Source organism: Phyllopteryx taeniolatus, chromosome 22 (assembly GCF_024500385.1).
Source record: "Phyllopteryx taeniolatus isolate TA_2022b chromosome 22, UOR_Ptae_1.2, whole genome shotgun sequence".
Taxonomy (NCBI): Eukaryota; Metazoa; Chordata; class Actinopteri; order Syngnathiformes; family Syngnathidae; genus Phyllopteryx; species Phyllopteryx taeniolatus.
This window is the reverse complement of record NC_084523.1, coordinates 7,198,806-7,212,547: the sequence shown is the minus strand read 5'-3', so window position 1 is coordinate 7,212,547 and position 13,742 is coordinate 7,198,806. Positions and strand designations below refer to the sequence as shown.

The 13,742-nt window shown below is 46.4% G+C and overlaps 1 protein-coding gene across 3 annotated transcripts in view; it reads right to left on the bottom strand.

Moving 5' to 3' along the window:
• The window catches only part of plxna4 (plexin A4), a 123,542-nt gene that overhangs the window by 87,664 nt on the left and 22,136 nt on the right, over window positions 1–13,742 (bottom strand). For 2 of the 3 annotated variants that reach the window (XM_061761598.1, XM_061761600.1), the window contains one exon: window positions 8,535–8,717. The exons of the other annotated variant lie outside the window; for it this stretch is intronic. In XM_061761598.1, the coding sequence (XP_061617582.1) occupies window positions 8,535–8,717 (183 nt within the window). The remainder of the gene's footprint in view (window positions 1–8,534; window positions 8,718–13,742) is intronic. 3 annotated transcript variants of the gene reach the window in all.

Genomic DNA, 13,742 nt, shown 5'->3' with positions numbered 1-13,742 from the left:
AAAGCAAACATATAAAGAGGTTCTGGGAGATGTTGCAGGTACACAACGTTATTACTTTACGCCTTCCGCTTTGCTGCCATCCTGACTGTAGTGAATAGCGACACATGCATGCAATCTATGGTTGGTGAGTGTGGATTAATTGATCGTTAATATGCTGGAGATGAATGGTGAATTTGAGCAATCTAAGTTTCATATCAATTGCGTTTATAGCCTTAAACTGTAGTCCAAGCCATCGTACCTGCCTTTGACTGCAGGGAGAGAAGGAATGACCCAGTTGCGAGGCTGCAAAGTGAGAGGAAGGAAGATGGGAGCAGTGGAGGATGGAAAAAAGAAAGGTGAGCGAGGGCACCGGTCGCCCCAAGAGACCTGCTGCGAGCAATGATTGGTCGGCGCCACGGAGGGAGTTGGGTCGGGGGAGGGGGGCTCACCTGCAGTGGTGTGTCCTCTATATAGCTGCACACACAGTGCCTGTGAGTAATGCACTGACACCAATTTAAAAGGCAGAAAAATGGATCAACCACAACGTCAATTGTTGCCTTCGCTTAGGAGCTTCAGGTTATTTTTCACCAGAAGGTTTTTGTAACATTAAAAAGAGTAGTGCAAGGGCCCAATGGGACTATGAAAGAAAATGATGCTTGATTGCTACTAATATGGACAAAAGTAATGGCTCACCTGTTAGTACCCAATAAAACAACGCTGCTCCCTATTTAGTCCTCCCACAAAGTTGGTAAATGCTTTTCTTGACTTAATGCCTAAACTCCGCTATGCCAGGCACCGACGGAAAATTACAGCATGGGCCCAGGAAGGTTATGGCTAGCCAGCCATTCATTTCGGTGGGCAACGCAAAGAACCCGTGTGATTAGCTGCCAGACCTTCTATTGATTTTTTCCACCGGCGGAGCACAAACTAACTGTCCCTGTGCAATTATTCAGCACTCCTACGCCATAGTCATAATACAAAAACCATAAATTGTTAATTTTCTTGAGGTGCTCCTACCGTAAACATTTTATATAGCGTTTAATCAACAACAAAAAGGAAATGACCTTTGGGTATGGTTAATTAAATACGGGTCACATGAGGCTTGTTCATGCCTTTGCTGTAGCCACTATGGAAGCTAACTGTTTGAACACAGATCCCAAAACACGTATGGAACACTGTAGTGATGTGCGGATCGATAATGAAATACCAATATCTCAGATACCAGATCTTTATGAAATATCAAAATACTTTTGAGCCCTACTTTATGAAATATCAATCCTTTTGATACTTGACTCATTCGAGCAGTAATGTAAACCATATTATTAACAGGACCACAGTGGAAATGAGCTGTTATGTTGTCTGAATGATACGTGGTTGGTGGTGGGAACTACTTTTTCTTCAGCTAAGGTACGTGCTCAGTCAGTCTTAGTTCGTACTACGGCATCATCGGAGAACGTTAACAGAGTCCTGTGTGGAGCTATTTCAGCTCCAAACAGCCTCGATGCACTTTGTGATGTGTGATGCTGTCGAGGTAACACAACAAAAGCACAAGCTCAGCACAAGTATGGAAATCGGATCAGTATCACTGAAGGAGACCTGGTAGGCCCGCCTTGACCTACAGTGACAGACACAGGCAGGATACTGGATTCAAAGCATCAGAGCTCCTGGCAGCAAAGGAAGATTGGAAACTGTGGTGATCCATCACGGTTCGAGGAAAACACACGACGTAGTAGTAGTTGTGTTCAGATTCCAGCTGGTCAGTATCAAATCGGAAAGGAAATGGGTGAAGTCAACGTCACTATTATGGAAGTGTTGCCGTGCAGAAAACATGCATACACGTTCAGTGTCGACATACTCGGTGATCCGGCAGCCGACGTGTGCAGGCGAGAGAAAGTTGTGCAGAATTCTCTCTCCGCTTGCTGCCTTGAAAATAACAGGCTATGGCTGAGGGCTGTTAATAGCGTGGCTAATTAACTGGCTGATGAGACGCAGGGCTTTTCAAGTGGGCTTAATAGGGGAGATGGAGGGTAAGAACTCAAACAAGCTCTTGGAGGGTGTCACAGACGCGGATTCGAGCATTGTGTCGCTCCTCACTGTGTGATTAGATGACTTCCAGGATAGGGAGGGAGTAGAGATCCTAACATGTATTGAATCTGCCGCCATGATGTGCTTAGAAATTCATGCAAAATATGAAAAAATGAGCTACTTGGATGTTTTGATAAATGATCCGACACACTGTTGCGTGCCAGCCTTTGAGTTGCTATTAGAGACGCTGTGATGTTCCTCTACAGAGAGTAGCATGTATGTTGAGGCAATGATAGAAAAAAAAAGCTCAAGGATGTCATGTAGTTTTGAGTACAAAAGGCAGCCAATGGCAATATTGTAAGATATCATGTCGGATCAAAGAGTTGGTGACGTGTCAGACCTCGCCTCGTCCTTTCCTTAACCCTGAGCCTTCAACGCTCAGCGAGTCAACTGCAGTTCAAACCGTCAGGAAAGGAAAAAAAGGCCTCAGATGAAAAGTGACTCATTTTCGCTCTTCAGTGTCTCTCTGCCTGTTCTGGCCCTTCAGCCTCCACGCACGCACGGGATGGCGGGAATGGCCTCTCCAAATGTCTCGCCACCGCGAGACGCGGGTACTTGCCTTAATAGCTGCACAAAAATGAACATCAGAATCTTTTTTCCTTTTTCCCCAGCGCACTCGCCCTCAGTCCCATCAGGCTGTCTCCACCGCTGGACCCATTATTCTTGCTCGCCTCTCTAGGCTGCCTCCCGCTTCCCATTCGGGGAATAAAACACATTTCGCCCGGCTTCTGGTCAGAATACTAAGTTAGATTTTTGGATTGAAGTTAAAGGCAGGCAAATGACTACATTGACCATGATTCATAGCGGCGGAATCGCCACTGTATCAAGCTGACGCGAGTGCGTGCGCGCCCTGGAAAGCTTATCAAATATGAAGCAGCGCCGGCGAGGAGGGGGAAAAGCCTTGCTATAAATACACACCTAAATGACACACAGAAGCTGACCGGCTATTTTTACAACACACTTCGCATCTGCTGAGTCAGGCATGCATATGCGCTAAACTGCTAATTGTTAGTGTAGGACGAAGCGATATGTCCTTCACACCCCGCAGGTCGGCGTATGCAAATTTTCTACGGTGGTGCCTTTAAATCATGCCTGGCCTGCTAACATCTCGCGACATGTTCCCGTGTCTCTCGCTGCGTGGCCCAAATGGAAAACTCCAGCATGGTGTGTACATCCCGTGATCTACAAGATGTTTTTCCATCACTCCCGGGTGGCTGCTTGCTTCCTACATGCACCCAACTTTGGTTTCCATGTCTCCACGTATTAGGCCCGCCATCTTCCGTGTCTTTCTCCCCCTCAACGTGAGCCTACAAGCGATACGCATTACTCCGTTTGGTTTTCCTCCATTATGCATTTCTCTCGCACCCCTTAAAGGCACACATCGGCACACGAATAATCCAACCTACAGTAATTGCACTTTAAAAAAACAGTTTCTTTACATTCACTTTGAAGTTAAAGTCAATACAGTGCTGTTTTTCTTGATTAAAAACACGTGTGGAAAGGATTAACGGCATTTCAATTCATTTTAACTGGGAAAACTGAGTAAATTGCGTGACGACATTGACCACAGAACTCCCAAGTCAGGGCATATCTGTAAAAGTGAGCATTAAAATGCAACAGTCAGCTTCGTCAGGTCAAACACAGCACAACTGTGTGCTGCGAAATGTGTGCTTGTCACCTCCGAGCTAATGCCTTGTATACATTCCAACGTATTCTCGTGGTAGCCGCCTGCTACCATGGCAACACGCTGCTGCATTAGCTGGTAAGGGAGCAGCAACACACACGGCCGCACACACACGTAGTGGGAAGTCAACTGCTAAGCACCGCCGAGGAATACTTAACAGCCCGGGAACATTAGCATTCTCGCGGTGCTAGCTGCATGCAGCAGCAGTTTGGACACGGGCCGGAATCACACGCCGCTCGGTCGGGTTGCGGTGCCACGCCATCAGCGTGTTCTGATAGCGTAACAAGGGCAGGGGGGTTGGATTTCAAAGCACAATGCCGACACATCCTCCGGCATATTTCATCATTAGCTCTAAGCAGTTAATCCTCTGCTCCACTGACCCCGCCACGGTTTGGCCCGTTTCAAAAATCTGCATCTGGAGCTAACCGACCCATCGCACGGAGACGAGCGCAAAAAAATCCCCCCCAAAAACCTACAAACGCATAAACAAAACAAGGACGCAATCAACCTACGCAACATAAGGGAGCAGTCCAGAGCAATAAGCATCTCAAGGAAGAGCTCTGGTGCTCCCAGTGCCCATCAACGAGCTTGCCAGAGGTGGTGCCAGAGAGCAGAACCGGGCATCCATTAACTGCGCTTGTTTTGCAACAGGCTCAGGAACGAGTAATGGCACACTTTTAACTTCTTTTTGGGACAAACAATCGAGTTTTTAATCAGGTATATTCATGCAAAATGGCAACACTTTCCAATATGGCTGCAAAGTCCAACGACTTTCAAGGATCTCCTCACACAAAAGATTGCACTGTAATTAGTTTTGGCTTTGGAGGGATGGAATAGAATAGCAACGTTATTGACAGACTCAAGGTTCAGATAAATAAGACACACAATAGGCCAAATGTGTTTTTTTGGTTTTTTTTTGCACTATGAGTAGAAAAGTACAAAATGTCAGAGGTTACTTGGATTACAGTAGTTGAACACACATTTGTCATCCACAAGGTAACATCGTACAATAGAGTCCATTCTAAAAATGCTGTTATTTGGGTGAGGATGCTAAGTGTTCCAAAGCAAACAGGAGTGACAGGACATTGTGAATCCAGTGAGCGGAATAATGAAATGGCGGATAAATGGCATGTTTGTGATGAGGAGGGCAGCGGGAGAACAAAAAAAAACAAACGACTCGGGCGTGAGTGGGGACCGCGTTGCAGAGTGCCAAAGTGGGAAATTGACAGGAAGATGAGGGAAGATGTTGACCTTTCCCTCCGCAACAGCAAACATTAACCATCCCGTGTCAGGATTGACCCCTTTGGCACTCTTGTCATCACCTGATATGACGGACATGAACACTGGAAAGCTTGAAATTCCCACTCTTTCTCTCTATGTCTGCGTTTTTACTTCCTCTTTCACATTCATCATGCGTCATTGCACGCTCTCCTTTGCTTCTCGTCAGTCTGATTGGGACAGAGTGGAAAAAGGCAGCCTTGTTAAGAAGGGACTGAACTGTCACAACCCGACGCTCGGCTCTCGGCGTTCAACCAAATACTGACAAATGATCTGCATAGAAGAGAAGGAGGAAGATTTGGACTTTGCTTTTGCATGAACAGGCTTTTTGCAGCTTCTTCAACCCGACATCTTTAGCATGCCGTGCTGCGTTCGTTTGTCAAGTTCAAGGTCAGCTGCTCATTGTGTCGAGCGCCAATGCCTCCCCCCCCCCATCAGGAGAGGCAGAGTGGAGCTGCATTAGCACCTCTGCAGGTGGCCCTCGGTCTCTGCTCTGGTCTCCATCCGTGCTAGTGTGCGGCATGAGCAAATGACCGTACGCTAAACCGATGCCTGCATGGGGGGGATAGGATTTCCCCTTGACCACTGACCTGTGAGCGCTGGCTTTAAACCTCACCCCCAACAAGGGAGCCTTTCATCTCCATCTCAGTGTGAAGCCGACGGACGCCATATGGCCATCAAAGAACTGTCACGGCAACTCCAATCAGCCATACACAGACCGAGCAAGACGGGTGGGAAATTCAAAGCGGAGCAAAGGTTTGAGTATGTCGGATAGTTTATAGTTTCTATCAGGAGACGCGGGGAAAGATTCAGGTGAGACGATATTTGAGGCTCCCCTTTGTATGCGGGCATCGGAATGAGTTTGGCTCAAGTGCCTCCTTTTCAAGAGTGAACCAATTTAAAGTTGGTTGACCATGAAAGCAAGAAAAAAAAAAAAGAAAAAAAAAGCGAGGAAATGTTGCACTCACTTCTTCAAAGTACTACTCCAGCTCCCGAGACCCCCACTTTCAATTCAGGGACGGAGCTTTCCCGGAATTTTCTGCCACCTCTTCCTCTCCGACAGTCAACTAAACGGCAAATCCGAAGTGAGTCTTATTTCTAAAAAGTTACTTGGAAAAGTGATTCATTCCTGCAATGACACATTTTTTGCATGAAGGTGATCATAAAATCTACAATGGAATGAATCCAGTAGGGCAATTCGACAATCGCCAGCCCGCATCGATCCAACCTTGGCAAAGCCTTGTGTTTATTTATTAGTGCTATTTAACTGTAAAGCATTCTTTTTGTAAGCAGACTGATTCGCCATTAACACCCCGACACGGATGAGACAACAGATGCCGGTTGATATTGGCAATCAGGCGAAGAGGTTTGGATCTGGTTGACGTAAGACAACATTAGCCCTTATCTGCACGATGAGCTTGATGTTTGCCTTTGACTCTTAGCGCTACATTAAACAAGGATAGGCCAGAAGCCCGTCTCGCTATAGCTCACATTTGCGAATGATGTCTCCTTAATTAAGCCATCAATTACGGTAATGCTCGGAAGATGTAGTCAAGTCTGCAGGCCAAACAAAATATTATTCTAACCCGTCAAATAGAAACATTTCATGAGCACACAAAATTTCATTCGCTAACACTTCCCGCCCCTCTTAAATTCATGATGTCATAAAAGCGAGCTGGCCCCAAACAGTGGTGCATTAAGGTGCACCCACTCTCTTTTACCGTAACACTCATTTTTATTCAGACGAATGTGTCCCTCACAGCACTATAAATAACAGTTAAAAGCAAAAAAAAAAAAAAAAAAACACTGAGTGAAGGTGATAGGGGTGTGGGGGGGAGGCTTCTAGATAGAGCAAGTTGAGGTGGGCGAGTGTATATAAATCAACCTCCATTAGTCAGGAGGGGGCTTATAAAGTCACTGATAAAAGAGGTGAACCCAGGCTCGGACCTTTTGTTGTTGTGCTGTTGTCTTTTATTGCTCGTGATGTCATCTAATGGTATACACTTTAATGACCGGGGAGGAGCCCAGCGTGCATGGGAGGGGAGTATTGGCTTCTAATGGGGCTGTGTGTGCGTGTGTGTGCACTTGTGATGGCGGGATATTGATCACCTTCTGTTCCACATGTCTCCCATATGGGCACAAGCTGAAGAGAACAACGGCCAAATAACCGAATTTCACATGAAATTAACAACTAGTGCCTTAGAAACAAAACCTAGTGGCCAGTGAGTCTCATGGAAAAGCATATTTGTAGGCATACTGTATATGTTGGTAAGCATTCTCAAGCAAAGACAACATTCACAACCGCCAGCGCTTTTATTACCCGCAGACACCATTTTTTTTTGCTCATTATCATACATGAGCAGCAGGTATAAAATATGATTACATAGTTGCTCTGCAGCGTGATGGTTATTGCGAGGAAGAGCCACCCGAGCCACTCGGGCCCCCGTGCGCAATAAAGGCAGCAAAACAAACACAGGAAGGGGCCGGTAATCAAGCATAACAAACAGTGTCAAAATCACTGTTGGCTTGTGTGTGTTGGCAGCGCCCAGTCATATTTCTCTGGTTCATTTCTTGCCCCTGTAACTCTTCATCTTCAAGAAAGCAGTGTCTGTCCTCCAGCTCAACCTTGCCCTGCTTGTAAGGCGGTTTTCTCCAGACCTGTGAGGCTCACTGGCCCAGAGTTAGTCACAGCCACGGCATTACAATAAGAGGGAAAAAGAGGTCCACAAGCTAGCGCCCGCCGATCACACCCAGCGGCATTGCGTCATCCCATTAGCCCGGAGAAGGGCCGAGGGGGCATGCGGGGGACACCGAAGGCACAAGCCACGACACGCTCAAACCTGGCTTAGCCCGGTGATGTTTCGCTTAACAAATCATGTTGTCGTACAGAATGCGTCGAGATGTCCTCACATGCTATGTGGTACAAAAAGCACCCAGTTTGCTTCAAAGACAGCCAAGCCCCTTGCTCACTTACACAGGCAGCAAACTTTTATTGATACCACACAATGTCAAAAAAACTATTTGAACTTGAATGTGCCTGAAGAAACAGATAAGAAGTCCAATCAGCTCTGCAACGTGCTGATGTGTGCGGTCTAGCAACTTTTGCAACATGCTGACGCACGCTTCCATTTGTGCCCCCCAAGGGGGGCCTGGATTTAAGTCCAAAGTGGAGAAAAAGTAGACTTGTGATGCAGAGGATGCACAGGAAGCATATGTGTGTGGGTGTGTGCGAAATGGACGTGGAGGATGTAGAGAGACACCAGATAGGTTTGGCTGCAGGAATCAAATCCCCCCTTAGGGGCTCTCTTGATCACACCTCCGCTTCCTCACAACACACTCAAATTCCTCACACGCATGCACACGCACGCATCTCTCGCTGCAGCAAATACAGCCGACTCAGCGACTTTGCCTGAAAGTCAATCCACCTTACTACAACTATCCTTCCTGCCGTACGCGCCGCACTCCCTTAGAACCTTACATGGCATTTCAGAGAGGTGACTCCGCTTACCTTCTTCACGCGCCCGCTCTTGGTCCCCACAAAGACCAGCGAGTGGTTCTTGTAGACATAGGCCACGACCGAGGTCATCTTGTCGTTGGCGTCGGAGAAGAGAGCCCTGCCGTGCACCATCTCCGACACGCCAAGCGGCGCGTTCATGTCCAGGCCGCAGAAGTCGTCGTCGATGGTCAGGAGCTGCATGGGAGCCACCAAGAACAATGAAAATGATTTATGTCCCTTCAATATTTACCACAACATGTGAGCAGGTGAAGCCGCACGTGCAAGATCACCCTAGGTTACTTGGCATGCCTTGTTCCAAATGACTGCAACAACTGTACAAGGTGTAACAGAATGGTTCCAGGACCGATGTGACAAAAGATATATTTCAGATTAGTTTTTCTCCTGGAGTCTGTTTTGACACACTCTGTCACGCCTTCATGCACTCGTGTAAGGATTCTTTCGGGATCCTCAGCAGTTCCATCATCACTGCCATTCCAATTGGAGCTTGGGAAAGAGGAAACAACAAGTTGGGTGAGTTTGGATGTTGCACCAGCACGGCGATGTTCTTCTTGGCGAAGAACTGTCAGATGCTCAGGAGTGTTGTTATCGTGAAGCAGCCAGGAGTTGTCCCGCTGCAACGTTTGGCTCTTTCGGGCACTAAACGAAGCAAAAGGCACAGGATCCTCTTTACAGACGTGCTGGTTGATTGGCTGGACCACATAGTAAGGGAAAACTCGTAGTCTGCAGTTTGGGGGTATGCTTGTGATTACAAGGTGGGACAGTGGGATTACAATTGCCGTGTTAGTCAGAAGACCTTCTCCTGGTTATATTGGACTAACTCCATCTAAAAAGCAAACTACTTTCTTGTGTTGAGAAACTGTTATAATTTCAGACACTTTGAATCCTAAAGGTACAAAATTCCAAGGCCAGTGGGAACCCCGTGTGAAGATTTTTGCTGTTGTGATGAGCGGAAAGGAGTGCAAGGAGATGATGAAGATATGAGAGGACCGGCAACGGGCTGCAGTGCCAGAGGCTGAGCTGTCAGGCATGATTCCCCGCTGACCAACCGGCGCCAGCACGGCCATATATTAAAAATGGGAAATTGTGACGCTTTAAAGCAAATCCCTGCAATGCATTGCTAAACTTTCAGTAGCCAACTTTGTAAAGGAAAAACTGTTGCGACGCCCATTTCTCATTTGTATGCGGCATCCCAACCTGCCGCCAGACAATATTTATATCAGTCATGACACTGGGTGGGGTAGAATGACTTATGGGCTTTGATAAGAGAATAATGGCGCTGGGGATTGGTCATTATTTCGCTTGTGTGTGTGGGGTTGGATTTGAAGAAACTTTTTTTTTAGGAGGCGAGCGGGCCTGGTGTGATGAATGGCTTCGCCGTGTGATTGAATGCGAGGGAAGACTTGGCAGGTGATGACACCTTTGCATTCATTCAAAAAAACGACAGTCCCGATAGAAGGCTTGAGTGATGGTCCGGTAATCACATGAAGTCCATTATCCAGAGTATAATGTGATGTCTTGGCACACACAGGACAAACATTAATTAATGCCAAACTAAAAACACAGTGTTCATTTGCTTGAAACGCAAAGTGGGTAGCGGTCAGAGGTCGAATGCTCTTGGATTAAGTGGATCTTTCAGTCCTAGTTTCCATTTCTCACCCTCGAGTAGTGCTTCCTTGCAACCTCTCACGAGGGGCCATCATGACGACAGAAGAAATATAGGCCCTGGTTTTCATTAGATAAATGGAACATGGCTTATCTCAGTCACAGCTAGCTTTTGGGCTCTGATAGGAGTTTAAGAGGTATGAATGATCGATGAAGATTAGCCGGATTTGGACCAGGATGGCGTCACAGGGTCGGAAGGTAAAAGGAGCAAGGACAAAGGAAGAGGGTAAACAAAGATAAATATACGGCTGCGCTTATCAAAATGGGGTATTTTTCACGGCTAACTAATCATGCTTGGATGGTTCTGTACAAACCAGCTATTCCAGAAAGTTGCCTCTTCATAGTATTCCCTCTGTTTGTGACATCTTCCGAAGGATTAAAAGGCTAGCAGATAGAAAACATTGTAGTACTCGCTGCCTTCATAATTAAATGCTTCCTCATAAAATAACAAAAAACGCAGACATTCCTGTCAAGAGCAATTGCCTGTTCCGAGCCTGAAAAAGTCGTTTTGATAATCCAAAATAAATCACTTGACATTATCTTTGTGTGCATATTTGTGTGTGTGTCTGTGTGTGTGTGTGTGCGCGCGCGCGCGCAAAATGTGTTTTTATCACTTCCCGCAGCCCCACGCCGTGTTATTCGCCGTATTACTTCTGCCGCTTGCCAATCACATCTGCCATCTCGTTGAGTGTGTTTCGTGAGCTCGCCTGCTGCAATCTGCTGAAATATACTTTCTGTCTGTCAGGAAGCAGACACATTTTCATTACGCCGCTGCTGGAACATGACATTGGTACTCGTGGCGCTACAGACGTCCTGGGTCAGAATGACAAATAATATCAATGTAGTGCTCGACGCTGTGCGCTAATAAGATGGCGATGTGACTGGCACCGTGAGGTTTGCATTGGATAAACGCTGATGTGCTGTGGAAATGACAAAGTAACATTTGTAGCCCACCATTGACAGATCACTCTGTTAAACGTACGCCAGAAAAGCAGAACATGAATGTATTGTGTCGACAAATAGCTCAAAACCTGTTTCTTTTGTACAGTCCATTTGTTTTATCACCTGTCTTGACAAACTTTTGTTTCCATAGCAGCCAATCAGAATCGTACCTACACTCTTGACGTGCTCGTTTGTTTTGTTTGATTCTAAGGATGTAATGAATGATGGATGGCAATATAGATGAATCAGACCAGGGATTAAACCCGAAACCCAACATCGAGTTTGTTAGCTTGATATACTTTATGGAAAGACGGACGGTTGGATGGAAGGCACAACAGTGAGAGCAGACAAGGGATTGAAAACGAATCCTGACAACTAGGTTGTTAGGTTGAAATATTTTACAGACGGATATATGGATCGAGGTAAGGAGGGTTGACTTGGCAATATAGATACAACAGACCAGGGATTGAATCTGAGTCCAAACCAGGCTACCGGGGGAGACTATTGTCATCAATCAGACTATATACTGGAAATTGTTAAGTATTTCCTTAGCTATCCTGCAGCACAGCCAAAAAACAAACAAAGAAGAAGTCGAGTCAGTCCAGACACAGAGGTGACAACAGGAGAGCATAGTTCCTACATTTGGACCATGGCCAGAAGCTGAGGCAGAATCAGGTCACTCTCGGCCGTATCCATTTTTTCGGCTTGTGCGCGCCTGCCAGCGCCACGCACAAAGCGAGCGCGCTCCTGGACTGCATGTGCGGGGGGGATCAGCAGATATATATGTATATACGCAGAACGGCGAGAAAGAGAAGGGGCCATGCGTAAAAGCGATTAGCGGCAACAGAAAGAGATCCGCTCTCCAACGCTCTCTGATGTATGGCCTAATCTGGGCTGGCGCGGCGACGAGGGCCTGTTCCGTTGGCTGCCGGTTCACAGAGTTAATGACACATATTCAACCGCAGAGGAAATTTCATTTCATGTCGACGCTCCCCTCTTAGTGGCTCCAAAGAGTCCATTTTCTTGCGCTGGCCTCGTCCCTTTCGCCGACAATTATTCCACACAAATTTGGATGACTACCACGCTCTAATGTGATGATTCCACACTAATACCAAGCCGAGCTGGTTGCGCTTTTCATGCATTATCAGTGACTGAAGGGGAAGTTTTCCCCAGATAGAAAAAAAGTAGCGCCTGTTAAACTACGTAATTATATAATATAGCATTCGCTGACGCCAAATTGCTGACCTGTCAGGATGATCGGCAGAACTGTCTTGACTAAAAGGATTAGTTGAGCTTATTGTAATTATATGATACAGTCATAGCACATTTTCGGCCTGAATTTGGCTAATGCTTAGCAGTGCTTGTTTGGTTAGCTTGTAATTCCTGATCGGTTGGTGTCTGAATCTTTGGGGGTCAAAAAAAAAAGCATATATTTTGTGATATTTTTCAAATCAAATATGCATTTAATTGTCTGAATGAAGCAGTTTGTGTTGCCTTATGAATCACAGCCACTTTTCATGCTCCGTGGACGCCTTCCGAGAGTTTCCTTTTCATTCCTTTAACCAACACGGACTAAGTAGAGCTCAAAATTCAGTTTGAGTCGAGAGCTGTCATGGCGTACGGTAGATTTAACTTCCCCTTTGCGTGCCACTGCGGGGACCAGCCAGTGATTACAACACAAGCGAACAAAGGAAGATATATACAGTACACGGGCTGCTTTTAGTGCTTGCGGCTGATGATGGAGAATGCTAAATGGCCAGCGAGAGGGTGCTGATTCATAATAAACGGACCTGAGAATTGGGCCGGACGTACAAGAGAATTGAAGCTGTACGCCAACGTGTGATATTTTCTCATATTTAAATAAAGCTCATGCCAATGTTCCGAGGATGAGGCCAGCCAGCGGACAATGTTGCTTAATCACTGAATAATGATATTGTGATGAATACTGACCTTTACCAAGTGGTATCATGTATGGAGATTTAATTAGCAGGCCGGCCAGCCAGCCAGGGACCCGGATAGCGGATATGTGGATGGATGGAGTGGGACGCAGTGGAGTGGGGTGGAGACGGGGGTTAGTCTGGATGGTCGTAATGAATGAACTAGCCTTTCACTTCCTGTGAATGTGGCTGAGACTGACTCATCAGACAGACAGGCACTCATTAAGCTTCCCATTTTGGCTCAGTATACAAGAAACATGGGTGGAGATAAAGTGGTGCCTTGTGATAGGAATTAAAATTGTTCCGTGACCAAATCATGTCCAATCATCTTTCCCCAGTCAAATGAATGGAAACGTCATTAACCCATTCCGACCGACCTCCCCCGATTAAAAAAAAAATCAATAAATCGATACATTCCACAACATGAAAAAGGATCACGTATGAAGGCAGAATGTCACGTTGGAGAGTTCCTTCCGAGCGAGGGATGACTCGGGATGGCGCGACTCGAAGGCACGGCCGAGTTGAACAATCTAATTCATCGAAGTGAATCGTGAATGTGAAGCCGAGAGGCACATGACGAATGTGCGAGAAGGGCCCGTGGCATGTTGGTTAATGACATGTAATTAATGATCATTAGCTGAGGAGATGAGCGGACGGC